Source organism: Sorex fumeus, unplaced genomic scaffold, assembly GCF_029834395.1.
Source record: "Sorex fumeus unplaced genomic scaffold, SorFum_2.1 ptg000128l, whole genome shotgun sequence".
NCBI classification, from domain to species: Eukaryota; Metazoa; Chordata; class Mammalia; order Eulipotyphla; family Soricidae; genus Sorex; species Sorex fumeus.
The window spans coordinates 76,431-96,277 of NW_026606185.1; the positions used below are offsets into that span (position 1 = coordinate 76,431).

Genomic DNA, 19,847 nt, shown 5'->3' on the forward strand with positions numbered 1-19,847 from the left:
GCCGCTCTCAGAAGCTGCCCGGGAACCTGGCACGGGAGCTAATGGCATCGCGTGCCAGCTCTGCGCATGCAGGGCTGTGGGCGGGACACGCCCCATCACTCCGTCTCTGCACCTGTCACTGGGTGGCGACGGAGAACACGCAAAGGCATGGCCCTGGCACCAGCGACGCACGCAGGGCGGGGAGGAGAAGTTCAAAGTCTGCTTCAAACATGCCTGGGAACAGTCCGGGAAGGGCTCCAGGGTGGGGGTGCAGCCATGTACGCAGAGACCCCAGTTCCATTCCCGACCCGTGGTCCCCGCCCTCCCGACCACAGGGAGCGAACCCACCCCTCCTACAGCACCACAGGTAAGTAAGCCCCCCAAAAGTGTCGGGAACTAGATTCTCCCCATCTGTCTGGACACAGTACAACATCACCCTGTCTGATGGTGGGGATGTCTGAGATGGTCCCAGACCCTGTCTGATGGAGGGGACTCTGAGATGGTTCCCAGACCCTGTCTGATGTCTGATGGCAGGGACTCTGACATGGTCCCCAGACCCTGTCTGATGTCTGACGGCAGGGACTCTGAGATGGTCCCAGACCCTGTCTGATGGCGGGGACTCTGAGATGGTTCCCAGACCCTGTCTGATGTCTGATGGCAGGGACTCTGACATGGTCCCCAGACCCTGTCTGATGTCTGATGGCAGGGACTCTGACATGGTCCCCAGACCCTGTCTGATGGCGGGGACTCTGAGATGGTCCCGACACACTATCTGAGGGCAGGGACTCTGAGATAATCCCACACCCTGTCTGATGGCGGGGACTCTGAGATGGCGGGGACTCTGAAATGGTCCCCACACACTGTCTGATGGCGGGGACTCTGACACGGTCCCTGGACCCTGTCTGATGGCAGGGACTCTGAGATGGTCCCAGACCCTGTCTGATGGTAGGGACTCTGAGATGGTCCCTAGACCCTATCTGATGGAGGGGACTCTGAGATGGTCCCTAGACCCTATCTGATGGAGGGGACTCTGACATGGTCCCCAGACCCTGTCTGATGTCTGACGGCAGGGACTCTGAGATGGTCCCCACACCCTGTCTGATGGCGGGGACTCTGACATGGTCCCTGGACCCCCAAAGAGAAGCAGAACCCCCTGGTGGAGAGCCTGGTCCCCGAATCGCAGGTCAAGCCTGAGGAAAGGTAGGGGGCACGGGCAGGTGGGGGCTGCAGCCTTCCTGGCCAGGGCTGAGGAGAGAGAGCGGGACGGGGGTGTGGGGAAAGGGGCTCTCGGGGCCCCTTGGCTCCACAGGGCAGGAGCAAACGTGTGGGCTCCCTGTCCAATGCTCCCGCTTCCGCCACCGCCGGGGAGGGAGGAAGTATAGATCATTTCCTCCCCCAGAGTTTAGGATGCCGCTGGAAATCTGAAGCATGAAATTGAAAAGAAAAAACACAACAACAATAGCAATCATCATTTGTCTCCTGCCCCCGTGATTTTTTTTTCTTTCTCCGTATCCTTCCCTTCTCACCTCATCACCCCACACTCAGCTACAGAACTGTACCCCCCGGACCCCCCTTTTCCTCTGCACCTCTGCCCAGGTGAGGAGTCAGGGCCCCGGGGAGAAGGGCCAAGCCCCCAGCTCACTGTGAGGGGCAAGGGGAGGCCAGATGACAGGTGCCACAGCCTCAGTCCTGGGCTCGGAGGAACCTCTGCCTTGGGGGTGGGGGGTCCTGGAGGGCCCGGCAGGGTCAGGCTGGGTTCCCAGGAAAACCTCACGTCTGCCCGTGGCCCCCAACAAGGGCTGAGACCTGTCAGTCTCCCCATCAGCAAACAAGCATTGTGGACCCTTAACTCCAACGCCCTCGGGTGGAGAGACAGCACAGGGTTCAAGCACCAGCAACGGATCGTGCAGCGGGCAGAGCACTGGCCTAGCACAAGGTCGACCCAGTTCAGTGCCCAGCACCCCACAGGGTGCCCCAATTCCTGCGGGAGTGATCCCCAAGCTCAGAGACAGAAGTAAGCCCCAAGTACCTCCCTCTTCTCCCCCCACCCAAAATTAAAAATAAATGAAAGCGAGCAAATTCCAGGGGGTCCAGGAGCGAATTCGGCAACTTCCTGCAGACCTCAAGGCCCCAAGTTCAATCCCCGGGACTGCCCATGTGCCCCCACTGAGACCCCATGAGCCCTGCTGCCTGTGATAAGGCCAGACGGCATCACGGCCAGGCACCCATGAGTGGTTCCCGACGGGCGAAAAGGAGGGGGGTCTCCCCACCAGCAAGCCCAGGGGCGGGTGCTGCTGACCCGCCGATGGCTCACGCTAGGAAGCCAGCCCGGGTAGGCGGTACCAATAGAAGTGGTGACAGGACCCAGAGTCCACAGCATACTTGGGTGACACACGGGTGGGCAAAGCACAATGAAGGAAGCTGCCAGATGATGGGAAAAACACACACACACACACACATACACATACACACATGCATACACAAAACGTACACACATATCACAAATCACAAATCATCCTGTTATTCGTCAATTGCCTCGAGCAGGCCCCAGTAACGTCTCCTTCATCCTAGCCCTGAGATTATATTCAAGGCTCTTTAGGAGAAGGAGACCCATCATTGTTATTGGTATTTGGCATATTGGGTACACCACGGGGAGTTTGCCAGACTCTGCCGTGTGGGCAGGTTACATTCGGTAGCCTGCCAGTTTGTCCAAAGTAGGAATGAGATAATAAGATGTCGCGCGGCCGCGAATGCTGGTTTTTATAGTCTCTGAGTCTTGGCCGCTGATGGGATTACATGGCGCCAGGGGGCCAGGTGGTGGGTGTGACCCCCGTCTACTGGAATTTGGAGGATCTGGGTGGAGGATGCTTGGCCCAAATCCGAGTAGGCTTGGAGATCTCGGCCCCGGAACCCGCATGACTTTGTCCCTCTGCCAGTACCTTCATGTGTGCGGAGAGTGGTCTCAGCATGGTGGTGGCTGGTCCTGGAGGTCTTTGGCTGCCGGAGCGCTGGTCGGGGCGGGGAGGAAAGCTCGACCCGCTCCCCTCCAAGGAGTCCCGGCAAGCGAGGACGGTCAGGCGCGGGGGGCAGGAGACTGCACTGTTCTCTTCTGGGAGCTGGTTTTTATAGTCTCTGAGTCTTGGCCGTTGATGGGATTACACATATATATACACAATATATACAAGCATACACACATACACACTCATATACACACATACACATGCATACACATATACACACATACACATATACACACATACGTATACACATACATACACATATAAATACATACGCACACACACACACACACACATGGGAGTACCGGCCTTTCCAGAAGAAAAACTCCAGGCAAGGCCAGCCAGGTGCTCAGGATTGAAACCCCGATGGACACAGGGCCGGCAAGCCCACGACCTGACGTGTACATGTGAGCTGAGCCTGCGACCTGGTGTGTGATACAGCACATACCACCTGTGAGCTTCAGTGTGACTCCCTGGCATGAGGTCATCACAGGGTCATGAAGGGAAGGACCTGGGGACCCGCCACGCCCCTGGACTCCTGCAAGCCGGCACCCCATCAGGGTTGGGGGGGCAGCTCCGTCCCCAGCGGGGAGTCAGCAGCGCTGACTGGGGGAACCAAGGGGGATTCCTGCGGCTCCCAGATCTCTCCGGGAGACACATGAGAGGCGGCACTTTACTCTGTGCAACGGCCCAGAAACTTCCCTGGACCCATCTCAGACCACGGGGGGGGAGGGGGGAATCCAGGCCAGAGGACACCTCGGGCCTCAGCTCCAAAGAGGAGAGGGGGGCTCACCACGCACGCCCCTTTCGGCCGCACCACCCCCACCCCCACTTCAGTCTGGTCTAGGCCTCGCTCGGGAGCCTCCAACCGGGCCTCTAGCCAGGGCTCGCAGCCCCTGGGCAGTGAGAAGTAGACGGTGGTCAGAGAGACAGGACAGCGGGGAGGGCATCTGCCTGGCATGCGGCTGACCCAGATTCAAGCTCTGGCATCCTGTCAGGACCCCTGAGCACCGAGACAGGAGTCAGCCCTGAGCACAGCTGGATGTGGTTCCCCTGCCCCCTACGCCCCCCAAAAAAGGAGAACAGAGGAGAAGCGGCAGGAAAGTGAGGATTCCAGGGGTTGGGACTGGGGGCACCCTCCTGGCAGCTGCGAGGCTGATTTCCTTTCCCAGGTGTCGAGGTCACTCCCAGCCCCGCAAACCACGAGAGCACCACAACCCGCGTGATGGCCAGCCTCTCACACCCCGGGATGCAACACTGGCCCAACTTTGTCCCCCATCAGCACCAGCAGCCACTGCGGGGGGGGGGGGGGGTTGGGGGAGGAGGGAAGCGGGGGGGGGGGCAGCAGGCTCTTGGGAGGGGCAACCCCTGCAGTGCTGCACCCCTGCACTGACTCAGAACGAGGCCCTACATGGTGGCCCTGTGGCACCCTCTGCTCCCACCAAGGCCCTGTCACTTCTGCGCAGAGAAAGAAAGCGGGGTCCCCATGGCGCTGGCCTGAGCCCCGGGCACTCATCAGGGAGCCAGAACAGGCGTCCGTCCGTCAGAGCCGGTGACATGGGGAGAAACAGCAGCGAGCACAAAAGACGAGGCAGCTGAGGCAAATCAGGCCTCTGCCAAGAGGCTCGGGAGACAATAGCGTGCAGATTGCCTTTCCCAGCCCGGACAGGGATCTCGGCTTGATTGGGCCTGCATGCCCCTCCCGCCCCAGATAGCAGCATCTCTCCCCCCTCGGAGCCTGGAGCCCGCCTCGCCTCAACAAGGAGAGGGCCACACCCCAGAGAACCAGAAAGGGTTGGGGCACATCCCAGGGTGTCCCCGCGGGGGTCCCTGGCTCTCTAGACCCATCAGAACTCTCCAGAACAGGGCAGCGGGCGGGTCTCAGATGGAAAGTGCCTTGACTCAAGGAGGGGGGTGGTTCTCGCTGAAGGTGAAGGGGAGCAAAAAAATAAAAAAATACAGAGGGGACCAGGGGGCCAGAGTGATAGAACAGCTTGCCTTGTACGTGGACCCGGGTTCGGTCCCTCGGTACCGGTACCGCCTAGGGTCCTTTGAGTACCACCAGGAGTAATTCCTGAGTGCAGAGCCAGGATTAACCCCTGAGCATCGCAGGGTGTGACCCAAAAGGGAAAAATAAATAAATAGGTAAATAAATAAATAAATAAATAAATAATTGGGTTGGAGCAACAGTACAGTGAGGAGGAAGTTTGCCTTTTACACGGCTCACCCGGGTTCAATTCCCAACATCATCCATATGGTCCCCCCCGCCCCCCAGCACCGCCAGGAGTAATTCCTGAGTGCAGAGCCAGGAGGAACCCCTGAGCATTGCAGGGTGTGACCCAAAATGGGAAAAAAACAAAACATTCCCCATGGCCTTCCAACAACAACAAATACAAATGCAAAACAAACACAAGGATGGGAGTGATGGGGGGAGGGCGTTTGCCTTGCAAATCACCTGGGTTCGATTTCCAGCATCCCATAGGGTCCCCCCACCACCACCAACACCGCCAGGAGTAATTCCTGAGTGCAAAGTCAGGAGGAACCCCTGAACATTGCCGGGTATGACCCCCCCCCAAAAAAAAGCTAAAAAAAAAACCCACAAATACAACAAACACAAATGCAACAACAACAACAGATAAATATGAAACTCTTTCGAGGGGGCACCCCTGGCACTCCCAGGCCTGGGAAGTTCTTCCTCCCTCCACCACTGCTGGGGGGACCGGGGCAGTGCTGGAGACAGAAGCCTGGGCCTGACACAGGTGAAGCTGGTGGCCTCCTACAAGGTTGGCCTCCGCCCGAATAAGGCACCGACTTCTGCGGGGACTCGGCTTTGCACAAATGGGCCCAAGAAGGTTCTGTGGAACCTCCACGGCCCCCCCGTGTCCTCCGTTCTCAGCAGTGGTCACTGGGTCAGCCCTGGTCACTTGGCCATCTCGCTGCACCCGCTCCAGAGCACTGGGGACAGCTCTGGGGACAGGTCGCTTCCTCTCTGCTGGTCTGTCTGCAGAGACAGCCCTGGGCTGGTGGCACTGGAGGCTGCCCAAGGTGATGTCCAGCCCACATGGGCTCACAGCATGCCCAGAGCCTTTGCAGGAAGTGGGGTGAGGTCTGGCCCCGAAGCCTTGTCCTGAGACTCTAAAACCATTGAAGCCTCAAAGTCCTGGTGGTCTTGGAATCTAAGGAAGGATGATGATGCTTTCTCGGCCGCCCCACCCCACCCCGCTGCAGTGCTCAGGGCTGATTCCTGGCTCTGCACTCAGGGATCCCTCCTGGTGGGCTTAGGAAACCCTCTGGGGTACCGGGGATTGAACCCAGGTCAAGGCCACATGCAAGGCCAGCACCCTCCCTGCTGTCCTATCACTGGAGCAGATGCTCCCCTGATCTTTATTTTTTTTTAATTATTATTTATTTATTTATTTGGTTTTTGGTTCATACTCAGCGATGCACCAGGGTTACTCCTGACCCATGCACTCAGGAATTACTCCTGGTGGTGCTCGGGGGACCATATGGGATGCTGAGAATCAAACCTGGGTCAACCGCATGCAAGGCAAATGCCCTACCCACTGTGCTATAGCTCCAGCCCTTTTCTTAAAAGGCTAATAAATCTCCCCATTAAGTTCATGTCTCCAGCCAAAAAAAAAAAAAAAAAAAAACCAGACCAGAGATGACAGAGTAGAGAAAGCTAAAGACACCAATTCCCAGGGACTTGGAGAGTGATCTCAGGAGTCAGGAGAAAAACAGGCAAATGCATTGCAAGAGACAACATGTAAAGAGCAAGGCAGTGTGGACACCTCCCAGGCACCACTAAGAATGGGGGGCAGACCCCAAAACATGCCACCAGGCACCACTGAGGGACTGGGGGCTCCATCCTTTAGACGGAACCCCGTGTTCTGGGCACGCCATGTGTCAGAGACATGTCCCCCCGCATCACGGTTCATTGGCCACAAACACGGGCACAGTGACCCTAAAAGCATGCCATGGCTGAGCCGGGGACCCGGACCCCATGAGCGGGCTTCCAGCCCCTTTTATCGCCAGTCAAAGGATGTATGTCCAAAGCATCCCTAAGCTGCTGCCAGGCAAAGCCCTCAGGAAAGCGAGTCCCTGAGCTCTCGAAGCCTCAGTAACAGGAAGCTTCTAGAAGAATTTTGAAATTCGAGACTGAACAGATAGGAGAGCAGGTAAGTCTCCTGCCTTGATGGGGGCTTGATCCCTGGCACTGCATCTGGGTCCCCCAGAGCACGCCAAGAGGGATCCCTGATCGCAGAGCCAGAAATCAGCCCTGAGCACCCCCATACAAAATAATAATTGTGGGGTTTGTTTTTGTTTTACTGGGTTTTTTTTTTTTTTTGGTCTTGCAGCTGAGAGACGGTTCAATAGCCTCAACAGCAGCTGCTGAATAAGCTTGAGACCATAAACTCAAGCCCCATGGCTGCCCTCAGCCCCGAGTGCAACCCTACCCATGACCCCCCACCTTGGCAACCGATTTCTGGGCACACCGCAGCTGGGCGGGCCTGTGCAATGCATCGACGGGGCCGGCCACATCTATGGAGACGTGCAAGGCCAGCAGGTGTGTGTGTGGGCAGCAAAGGACCAGGACCCGTGCAAACAGCCCACAGGTGAGTAGGCGGCCCCTGGGCGCCACAGCCTGGCTGCAAACATCCAACGCTCCCACGCGCACACATCCCAGCCACCACCTCAGCACGGCACAGGGAGGGCAGGAGGAGTAAACGTGGGCAAAAATGCTTCCGTCTTCACGCCAGAGTTGCAGAAGACACTGCTTCTGGCCTAGACACAGCGTCTTCCGTGCGTGAAGACGCTTCGCCCGTGCGAGGCCAATGTCCCACGGGAATCCAGAGAGGTCGACCAGTTGCCTCCCTCCGTGGCTACACTGTATGCAATGTCTCATGCGCTTTTCTGCTCGCGGGTTGGAGTCAATGCACATAAAAATGCGGGATGAGTGCTGAAAGTAGGTGAAGGGACAAACATGATAACCTTTCAGTACCTGTATTGCATACCATAACACCCAAAAGGGGGGAGAGAGAGAGAGAGAGAGAGAGAGAGAGAGAGAGTGCCTGCCAAAGAGGCCGGCTGCAGGGGGGTGGGGGAACAGGAAGGAAACTGAGGACATCAGTGGTGGGGACCGTACCCTGGTGAAGGAACACCGTATGTCTGAAACCCAATCATGAACAACTTTGTAACTTTGTCTCTCGCAGTGATTCAATATAAAATAAGTAAGAAATTAAATTAAATTCTATGGCCAAAGATACATAAACGCAGGAGGCGGCCTGGGAAAGGGCCCCGGGGGCTGGAGCACATGCCTGACAGGCACAAAGCAATGGGTTCCATCCCTGGTCCACAAGGGCCCCGGCACTGTCCAGGGTGCATCCCTGGGGGCCCACCCCCACCCCCAGCGGTACTTACTGATCACCAGCCCACACGCTGGGCCCTCAGGCCTACACAGTCTGGCCAAGGAGCTCCAAGGATAGGCTCTGGACCCCCTAAGTACCACTTAGGAGGGTCGCCCTTCAACCACCCCCCTCCAAAAAACTGCATGAATAGCTCTTCATCAAGAGTCCAGAAATGTATATCCTCCTTCTCCTTGACATATTTCTATTCCATTTCGCCACACGTTTTAGCCTCAAGGAGTACATTTCTTTTTTTTTTTTCTTTCATGAAGTAAAACAGATTTTATTTGGAGGTTTTTAGGAAGGGGGAAGAGGGAGTGAAGTGAGAGAGAGTAACGTGCTCAAGAGAGAACACGGGCTTCTCCAAAGGCAGGGAGAACCCCAACACACATCCCAGCATTAAATATGGAAGCATGAAAGTCCACATCTCAAGAGGAAAGATGTGGGCATCACATGTGCTCAGGCATCACCTGTGCTCAGCTACACGGGCACAAGTAGCACCACATGGGCTCGGGCAGCACATGTACCTCAAGGAGTTTATTTCTTTTTTTTTTTCTTTTTGAGTCACACCCAGCAATGCACAGGGGTTACTCCTGACTCATGCACTCAGGAATTACTCCTGGCGGTGCTTGGGGGGCCACAGGGGACGCTGGAGATCCACCTCAGGATGGCCGAGTGCAAGGCAAACGCCCTCCCCCTGTACTATTGCTCCAGTCCCAAGGAGTTTATTTCTAACTAGCAAGTCCGCTATTGATTCACCAGCACCCCTCTGCCACAAAAGCACCAACATTTCCACCTATTTCTTTTTAACTCCCCGTGAGTCTCGAGTTCAAACTGACTGAATAAAAATCTCCCTAGATGGGGTGAGCACAACACCTATTTGTGACGAAGCAAAGACCGCCAACAGGAAAAATTAAGCACACGGCTGTGTCCTTCTGGGGCTAAGTGATCGGCGTCGTGAGGAAATTAAGAGCAACTTGATTTTGATGTTTTCGTGTCTTCTTCAAGGTAAGCAAGAGAAAAGGCGCTCGCGCGAAGAAGGCGTGAGGATGAATGAGTATTTCCTCATTACCATCCCTTGGATCTGAGAACTCTGCGAGTCCCAGAGCGGCCGTGTGAGTCTGTCCACAGTGCAGGCAGACCCAGCCTCTGACCAATCTCTACACAACAAACCATGAGGAGAAACCCTCACCCTCCAGCCACACCCCAACACGGCTAGACCCCTCCTATTAGCACATGGAGTCTGCACCCCCACAGAGATGGGCTGGAACGTGCCTTTCTTTTGGAAAGTGGGAGCAGAGAACGGGGGCCAGGGAAACGCGTCAGAGTGAGCCAGCTGCCAGGGCCCCCACAGGCAGGACTATTTGGGAAAAGAAAACCAACAAGGAAGCTGAGGAACTGCAAACAGGTTTTTGGGTCCACACTCCGGCCCTGTGTCCCCTGCTGGAAAATCTGCAAGCAAAGGGCCCAGTCCGAGGATGCTGACTTAAAGCAGCCAGGCAGGAGGTGGCCCACGGCCCAGATCACAGGACTGGAATGAAGAATAAGACAAGCCACTGGTGGGGCTAGAGCAATAGTACAGCGGGTAGGGCATTTGACTTGCACGTGGCTGACCCGGGTTCGATTCCCAGCATCCCATAGGGTCCCCGGAGCACTGACAGGAGTTAATTCCTGAGTGCAGAGCCAGGAGTAACCCCTGAGCATCACCAGGTTGTGACCCAAAGAGCAAAAAAAAAAAAAAAAAAAAAAAAAAAAACAATCCACCAGAGTTTATGGACCTAGAGGAAAGCGGGTACAAGCACAGTGGGGTACAAACATCTCTGTGACGCACGTATGGGCACACATATGGGCCTGACTCTCATCCCCAACATGCAGCGGGGCCCGACCCCCGGGTACAGGTCAAATAGTGCCTCAATTCTGATTCAACAGACAAAACAACCCCATTTCTGTTCCTAGCGACTAGAGAGAGGGAAGATGGGAACAGGAAAGAGGAAAAGAGACTTAAAAAGGACCCACAGATTTGAGCGGAAACCCTGGTTTGAACAAGACACTTCTCACAGGTACCCTGGGAAAGGAAGAAGGGACTTTTAAAAGGGATGGGGGCATGGCACAGGAGGATGACTCAAACCCCATCCGTGGCCACATGTGCACCCTAGAGGCATTCTGCTGGAGAGGTGCGTCGAATTTACAGGTGAAAAACTGTGGGACGGGCTAGAGCGATAGCACAGCAGGTAGGGCGTTTGCCTTGCATAAGGTCAACCCAGATTCGATCCCCAGAATCCCATATAGTCCCCTAGCACCACCAGGAGGGATTCCTGAGTATAGAGCCAGGAGTAACCCCTGAGCATCGCTGGGCGTGACCCAAAAAAGAAAAAAAACTCTGGGACATCTCTGCCTAACAAAATATTCCAAGCTCCTGAGAAAGCTGTGGGCAGGCAGAAGGACTCGAAGAAACTGAACATCAATGCCAGCGAGGGTCCCTGGAGGGCTTCCAGGGGGTTCGGTCGGCTTTTCAGATGCCCCCAAATGTCCAGGGGCCAGAGAGACAGTCAGGGGGTAATAAAGCACGGTTGGTTTTGCAGGCAGCCACCCAGGTTCAATTCCCCAGCACTGCACGCAGTCCCCAAGTCATACCAGGACAGAGCCAGGAGAAAGCCCCGAGCACTGCCCGGGGGTGGTGCCCAAAACCAAACAAAAAGTCTACAACCAAGGTCTTTAAAAGCAAGGAGGTATTGCCATTTTGACAATATTAATTCTTGGCAATACTTCCCAAAGCACTGTATAAATTCAACGCAATCCCTATAAGGATACCCATGACATTCTTCAAAGAAATGGAGCAAACACTCCTGAAATTTATATGGAACAATAAGCCCCCACAAATAGCTAAAACAATTCTCAGGAAAAAGAAAATGGGAGGAATCAACCTTCCTAACTTCAAACTCTACTACAAAGCAGTAAGAATTAAAACAGCATGGTACTGGAACAAAGGCAGAGCTGTAGACCAATAGAACAGGGTTGAATATACTGACATCTCCCCCCAAGCATATGACCATCTAATCTTCGATTAGGGGGCAAGAAAAGTGAAGTGGAGCAAGGAAAGCCTCTTTAACAAATTGTGCTGGCAAAACTGGACGGCTACGTGCAAAAAAGTGGGCTCAGATCTCTGCCTAACTCCATGTATAAAAGTAAGATCAAAGTGGATTAAAGACCGCAACGTCAGACCGGAATCCATAAGGTACGTTGAGGAAAAAGTTGGCAAAACCCTCCATGACATAGAAGCTAATGGTATCTTCAAAGATGTCACGCCACTAGCCAAGCAAGTGAAAACACAGATAGACAAATGAGACTATCTTAAACTAAGAAGCTTCTGCACCTCAAAAGAAACAGTGACCAAAATACAAAGACAGTCTACAGAATAGGAAAGGATATTCGCCAAATACACATCCGATAAAGGATTGATATCAAGGATATACAAAGTACTGGTTGAACTCCACAAAAAGAAAACATCCAACCCCATCAAAAAATGGGGAGATGAAATGAATAGAAACTTTCACAAAGAAGAAATCCGAATGGCTAAAAGGCACATGAGAAAATGCTCCACATCATTAATCATCAGAGAGATTCAGATCAAAACCACAATGAGATATCATTTCACACCACAGAGACTGGCCCACATTCAGAAGAACAAAAGCAACTGGTGCTGGCGCAGATGTGGCAAGAAAGGAACCCTCCTTCACTGCTGGTGGGAATGCCGACTGGTTCAGCCCTTTTGGAAAACAGTATGGACGATTCTCCAAAAATTAGAAATTGAGCTCCCATTTGACCCAGCAGTACCACTCCTGGGAATATATCCCAGAGAGGCAAAAAAGTATAGTCGAAGTGACAACTGCAATTGTTTGTTCATTGCAGCACTTTTTACAATAGCCAGAATCTGGAAAAAACCTGAGTGGCCGAGAACAGATGACTGATTAAAGAAACTTTGGTACATTTACACAATGGAGTACTATGTAGCTGTTAGAAAGGACCAAGTCATGAAATTTACATACAAGTGGTACTACATGAAAAATATCATGTTAAGCAAAATGACTCAGAAAGAAAGGGATAGACATAGAAAGACTGCATTCATCTGGGAAACATAAAGTAACAAAATAGGAGACTAACACCCAAGAATGGTCGAGATTAGTACCAGGAATTTTACTCCATGGCTTGGAGGCCAGCCACACATGCTAGGGGAAAAGGCAGCTCAGATAGAGAAGGGAGCACTAAATAAAGAATGTTGGGAGGATCCTCCCAGGATAGGAGAAGCATGCTGAAAGTAGACTACAGACCAAATGTGATTGTCACCCATTGCCTCTTTTGCAAATCACAACACCCAATAAGAGAGAGAGAACCAAAGGGAATGTGGCAGGGTGGGATGGAGGGGATGGGGGGTGGGAGGGATACTGGGATCTGTGGTGGCGGGAAATGGGCACTGGTGGAGGGATGGGTATTTGATCATTGTATAACTGAAACCCAAGCACAAAAATTTGTTAAGTCTACAACTGTACCTCATGATGTCTCACTAATAAAAATTTTTTAAAATAAAATAAAAATAAATAAATAAATAAAAGCAAGGAGGGAAGGAGATTCGATTTCACAAAAGCTCCTGAATGTGTTCGGGGAGGCTCTACAGGACCGTGGCTCAGTATCATCTCATTTTAGGAGTCCCCGAGTGCGGCCCACGAGGCTGCTTCCGTGTCTAAAGAGCCACCAGGGCACGAATGTGCTGGAAAACAAACAGAGCTTGTGCCAGGAGGGAGCGGGCCACGCCAGGGGAACACAGAGCACCCGGTCCCGGAAATGCCCCCCACAGAGCTGCCCAGAGAAACTCACATCCATTTGGCCACGGCCCAGAAGTGCACTCACACGATACTCACCCCTGCAGCAAAGCCCAGGCTCCCGTCTAAGATCCGCCTCTGAAAAGGAAAACAAGATGTTTCAGGCTCTAAGGGAGGCCTCCTGGGGCAAAGGAGGGACGAGAGGGCCGAGGGAACTCACTTGTGGACTATAAAGTAACCGAACGGGAGACGAACACCCAAAGATAGTAGGGATAAGGGCCAGGAGGATCGCTCCACGGCTTGGAAGCCGGCCTCAACACGCTGGGGGGAAAAGGCAGCTGGGGTGGAGAAGGGACCACTAAGTAAAAGATGATTGGAGGGCTCGCTAGGGATGGGAGACGTGTGCTGAAAGTAGGCTATGGACCAAACAGGACGGCTGCTTTGTACCTGTATTGCAAACCACAACACCCATGGGGGCGGGGGGGGGGGGGGGGGGGGAAGGTGCCTGCCACAGAGACAGGGAGGGAATGGGGTGGCAGTGGTGGGAGGGATACTGGGGACATTGGTGGTGGAGAATGGGCACCAGTGGAGGGATGGGTGCTGGATCACTGTATGACTGAAAGTAAACGTAATCGTGAAAGTCTGTACATCTGTAACTATGTCATGGTGATTCATTAAAAAGGGAAAAAAAAAGAGGATCGCAGGAAGGCAGCCCGGGCTGGGGACAAACGCTGCAGGCAAGTGGTGAGTGGGCTCCTGAAATGGGAACCGTCAGCAGAAAACCCTCTGCACAACCTTCCAGCCCTCCCTGTCCCCCAGCCAGCACTGTTCTTCTGGACGGGCTCTGGTTCAGCTCTCCCTGGGAATTAGAAGCTTTCTAGAAGTTTCTGGAGAGATCCGACAAGGGAAAGGCATTTGCTGTACATGTGGCTGACCCCGGTTTAATCCCTGGTACCACCACACAACCCCTGAACTGCAACAGCCTGACCCAATCCACAACCCCTGACCAAAAAAAAAAAAAAAACACTTTTCTGGAAGGTTCTGGGAACACTTTCAATGGGAGTGGACCGGGGGGTTAGCATGACCTATTGGTCATGCTGGAAGAGGCCCCTGATGTGGACAGTTAGGGCCTATAGGTCCCCCCACACCCAACCGCGCCCCTCCACCCCCTGCTCTCCCCCAGAACACTCACCTGTCCGCTGGAGAAGATGAAGACCAGCGCGGCGCCTGCCGCTGTCATGGCCCAGGTGAAGAAGGTGCCAAGCAGCGCCTGTGACACGGGGCTGATACCTGCCAGCATGCTGGGTCCGGCTGCGTGAGGAGCGAGGGGTCAGGGGGTCAGGGTGGGCCACACGCGCTCCCCAACTCCCACGCTGCCCCCCAGGGCCCCCCTCACTGGGGAATGGCCCATGTGACCCCACACACGGCCCAGACTTCTTCCTCCACTTTATCGGCTCATCAGTGACCTCTGAGAAGGGTCGGGGATCAAGACAGCCTCCCAGGGGAGGCCCCCTGAGAGCGGGCCACCTGGCAGAATCCTTCCAGAAGCTCCTAGAACGCGGGTGACTGAGCCCAGAGGAAGGGAGCCCCAGGCACGGCCCTGACCTGTCTGTCCCCCGCAGCCCAGGGAGTAGGTCTGCTGCCCCCTGCCTGGGTTGTGAGGGTCTCAGGTCCACATTCTCCTCCACCTGCCCTTGCCCCATCCACAATACCCCCAAAATGCAAATACCTCGGCTCCTTTTTTGGAGGGGAGGGGGCCTACACCCCACCCTGTGGTGCTCAGGGGTTACTAACTCCTGGCTCTACACTCAGGAATCACTTCTGGCAATGCTCAAGGGACCAGCTAAGATGCTGGGGATCGAACCCGGGCCTCCTGCATGCAAGGTAAATGCCTCACCCGCCATGCTCTCTCTCCGGCCCCCCTCAGCTCCTCCCTTAAGGGCATCCTCCTAAATCCAAACCTTTACCCCACAACCCAGTTCCTCACCCAGCACCCCCATCCCCCACCATCTTTTTTGTTTTGTTTTGTTTTTTGGGTCACACCCGGCGATGCTCAGGGGTTCCTCCTGGCTCTGCACTCAGGAATCACTCCTGGCGGTGCTCAGGGGACCATATGGGATGCTGGGAATCGAACCCGGGTCAGCCACGTGCAAGGCAAACGCCCTCCCCGCTGTGCTATTGCTCCAGCCACCCCCCCCCCCCAGCCCTTCCCCCCCACCATCTTAACTCTGCACCTCCATCACTTCCACCTGTGTGGGCCCAGGGGCCACCAGCTGACAGGATTCTCCATCGTGGCCCCTGAGGCCAGCCTGGGGGTCCCGGTCCCTGCACACCACCCCCTCTGCCTTCCCCAGATGAAGCCCACCCCCCAGAGCAGGCCCCCCACACCCAGCTCCTCTGGGAGGGCAGTGCCTGGAGAAGCTTCCTCCATACCTGGCACCCCCATAAAAGAGGACTTTTCCTGGCACCCCAAAAATACCTGCTGGATGGCTCAGGGCCGGCTTCCCTCGCTGGGACCCTCACCCGGGGCAGGGAAACTGACCCCAGGGCAGCATTTCCTGCCCCTTCCACTCCAGGAGCTGCAGAGGGAGCTTTTGGGGGTATCTGGGGCCCTCTCTGGAGGGGGCGTGGCTGCCCCTCTGGCCTTTGCCAAGAGCCCTCCTCCAGGCACTCTCCACCTCAGTTCCGGGCCTGGAAGGGCAGGCAGCCTCTGCCTCCTGCTGTGGAAAGTTACAACCCACATGCCGGGAGCCTGGCAAACCCCAGACTCGGCTCAAAGGCCTCATTCAGCTGCTGAATCCAAACCTTCCACCCGCCGCCCCGCCAGGCCCACCGCCCCACAAAGCGCTGGCCAGGACATGGGGCCCCCCGGCAGGTTGGCAGATAAAGCCATTTCCTTCCTCTGTGGCCCCAGGAAGGAAACTGGCAGAGGGCGAGGCCAAGGATAGGGGACCCAACCTGAGTCAGGCAGGAAACCCCAGGGCAACCCGGGACATCCCAGGTAACACCCCAGCACCATGAAATCATAGGCTCCAGGAAGCAGCACCCCTGGGTCCACATGGCACTCCCACGGGCCGGAGAGATTGTACAGCCTGTAGGGCGTTTGCCCAGTACACGGCTGACCGGGTTCAATCCCGGCATCCTAGAGGGTCCCCCAAGCACCGCCAGGAGTGATTCCTAAGTGCTGAGACAGGAGTAACCCCTGAGCATCACCGGGTGTGACCCTGAACCAAAAATACAACCACAAGAGATGGCATCCCCACCGGGGTGTACAGGTGCTGACAGTTGACAACAGACCCCCTAATTCTGGCTTACATCCGGTGTATCCTATTAAGTCGCCCTAAAAAGAGGGGTTCATGGGCCAGACCAAAGTCTAATACAGTGGGTAAGGCGCTTGCCATGCACAGGGTTGACCTAGGTTCGACCCCTAGTACCACATACGGTCCCTAAGAGAAGGATTAAGAGTATCTTTGCACCATTGGGTATGGTCAACCGGAAGCTCATGTTTGAGCTTAAGCTGAGCCCTCTGGACCTTTTCACCCACTGTCTGTCTCCAACTGATGGACAAGAACTTCAGAACACCCTGTCCCAGCCCAGGCCTCACTGTCCCCCTGATGAGCACCCGAGACAGGCCTGAGCCACCACCACAAAAACTCCAGGGCTGAGTGTCCTGGGACAGGCTGCAGGGGAGGGGCGTGGTGGAGTCTGTGGGCTGAGGAGCAGAAGGGGGCCGGCGGGTAGCCCTGGGGGTCAGAGGGAGAAAAATGGGTTCTTCTAACCCTTCTGCCACCTGTGCCACCTGGGACATAGGACCAGGGAACACAGGACCTCTGTCCCTGCGAGAAGTCGCTTCCCTCTGCATCACTAGGTTCTCAACCAAGATGGTCAGTGGCTCCTGCTGGGGGTGGGGGGGGGAGCGGAGAGGGGGGACAGGGCACTAGGCACTGGTGAGAAGTGCACCATCTCGGGCCTGCTGAGTCCAAATGTGCATCGAGTGGGGTGCCAGGGGGAGGGGTGGGGTGAGCATTCCGGATGAGAAGGCCCCGGGCTGGGGCCCCTTTCTGAGGGAGCACTTCTGGCTGAGTCAAGACAACTTGGGAGTTTGCTTCCTCCTGACCTCCAAGTTAGCCCAGGGACACTAGGGAAACAGGGAGTGCCCGGGTCAACCTGCAATGGGCCCAGCTTCCTGGTGAGCAGAGTCCCGTGCCCCACCTCCAAGGAGTTGGCAGGGCCACTGCCCACTCCAGGAGGATGGGGGGGGGGGGCGGGGTGCAACTGGCCAGGCCCCCTGCAGCTCGGACCCCAACCCGGCCAGCCGGCCCTGCTCTCCCCTTTGAAACCTGCAGCCTGGCACTTTGGGGGGGGGGGGAGGGGGGATGTGCACAGGGTCCCCGGGCAGCCGGGGGATGCCCCCTTCCACCCCGCAACGGAACCCTCAGGTCCCAAGTGGGCGCAGGGACCACGCCTCTGGGGCTGGGGCTGCACCCACACTCTCAAAGCCCCGGTGCCTCAAAGTGGGGTCGGCATGGGAGACCCCGAGCTGGACCGCCAATGCCTGTGTGCGGCCAGTGGCGCCAGCCCCCCCACTCCCAGCCCAAGTCCAGAGGCGCCCCCCAACCCCAGCGCGCCCGGGAGGGTTGGGGGGGCTGCAAACAGCTGGCACTGGAGTGACCGGGCCTCCCGGGGGGCCCCCTCTCTGCCCCCAAAAGCGCTGGACAGCCAGAGAGGGGGGCTCCGCGGCCAACCCCCAGCTCGCCCTGGAGGAGGGCAGGGGTCCGGCGGGGTGCAGGAGGGGCTCTGCCGCCTGCCCACGCCGCCCCGGCTCCCCGGGCCCCTCGGCCCGCCCCTGCCCCGCGCGCGGCCCGCCGGGAGAGCCCACTCACTGGGGGGCCCGCCGCAGCCCCCGTCCACGCCAGCGGCCCGCGCCGGCTCCGGGAAGCCACTTCCTGCTTCCCGCGCACACGTGGCCCCGCGCGCCCGGCCCCGCCCCGCGCGCGTCGATCCTCGGGTTCACGGCCCAGGCGCCGCTGGGGCGGGCGTGCGGGCGGGCGTGCTGGTGTGCGGGCGGGCGCCCTCGCCCCAGCCCCTGCTCCCCGCTGCGCAGAGCTTCCCTCCCCCCCCCAAGGATTTCCCCCCGCCCCCACACACACACACACACACAGACACAGGCGCCCAGGGCCGCGGGTTCTGGTCGGGGACCAGGAGTTGCATCTTTGCCTCTGGGTCCCCGTTTCCAGGATCTCATCAGCCCTAAGCAGTGGACAGTGGCCTCCAGGCCGTCTAGAGAAAGATTGGGTAGAAAAAAAGCCTGCGCGGGGGTCCTCCCCCAACACCCGAGCACACACACCCCCACCCCAGAAGCAAAGGGAAAAGTGGGGCAGGGTGCTTGGAGTCAGGAAAAACCAGACACATACATGTATATACACACATGCATGTGCACATAAACACATACGGGATGCTAGACAAGCAGAAATATACACATAGTTCAGGTATGCACAGATATGCTCACACACACATACACGATTGCACGCACATGTACAAATATCACACACAGAGACACACGTACACATGGGTGTGTACATATATATATATGCATGCACACATACGCCCATACATACTCAAACATGTACGCACCTAGACACTTGCACACAAACATACTCATACACTTATCTACAAATACATGCAGCACACTCATACACGCACGTACAAGAATGCTCACAGCATATACATCTGGACATGTTACAGACAAGCATGAATACAGACATAAACGCACACTCACCTGTTTATAGACGTGCACTTACATAGACACACATCCATATGTGGACACTCACACGCCTACATGCACATACACACACAGCTCCAGCTCAAGATGGAATGCTGCGGCTTCACCTGCTTTCGAATGAGAGCGCAATATCGTGGGTCCTCGTTCATAGGCCTAACCAGCAGCTGCTGAAGCTGGTGGTAGACACGGGGTGTGTGTGGGGTCTCCTGTTCGCTCTGAGGCAGGCGTTACTGACCATGCACAAATGGCCCCCAGGCCCTCACCTGGGCCCCACGTGCCCTGCTGTGGTCAGGACTCTGCCCACCACAGCTTAATCAGGCAGGGTGGGCACCACCTCCAAGGGCACCTTCCTGAACCACGCATGGCACCTCACTGCCTGCTCCAGAGCCCTACGTGGCCCCCAGTGCTCCAGGCTCCCTCTCGAAGGCTCGGCCTGGCCTGCCCCTTTCCTCCATCTCATTCCAGCTGACCTCGTCCAAACAGCAGGGGTTTGTCCACGCAGACCCGCACCCCCTTCATCTTCCTGGTCCCCCATTGCATTCACCACCTGCAGTCCAGCCTCCAACGCACAGCCGATGCCGTGAGCAAACGTATCTGGGCCTGCACTGCCCTCGGGGCCCCTCGCCACTCTGGAGGTACAGGCCCAGGCCCCGCTACCCACCCCCATCCCACCAGACTGCAGCCAAACCTGTTGGCTTCTCCTGGAACCCCAAGCTTGCTCCAGTAGTGCCTCAGAACACCCATTTCCCATCTCAACTGGCCTGGAGTCAGTCTGTCACCCTGGAGCTCACCTGGCTGCAATCAAACTGCCCTTCCCGGGGGGTGGTGGTAGAGGGACCTTCCCAGA

At 56.3% G+C, this 19,847-nt stretch overlaps 1 protein-coding gene across 1 annotated transcript in view; it reads right to left on the minus strand.

The window, feature by feature from the left end:
- The window catches only part of SLC39A11 (solute carrier family 39 member 11), a gene marked incomplete at its 3' end in the record, with an annotated part of 92,156 nt that extends 74,049 nt beyond the window's left edge, over nt 1–18,107 (minus strand). The window contains exons 1-3 of the mRNA XM_056138399.1: nt 18,102–18,107; nt 14,411–14,529; nt 13,318–13,356 (exon numbers count right to left, since the gene is read on the minus strand). Of these exons, the coding sequence (XP_055994374.1) occupies nt 13,318–13,356; nt 14,411–14,518 (147 nt within the window). The remainder of the gene's footprint in view (nt 1–13,317; nt 13,357–14,410; nt 14,530–18,101) is intronic.
- Between the last annotated feature and the right edge of the window lie 1,740 nt (nt 18,108–19,847).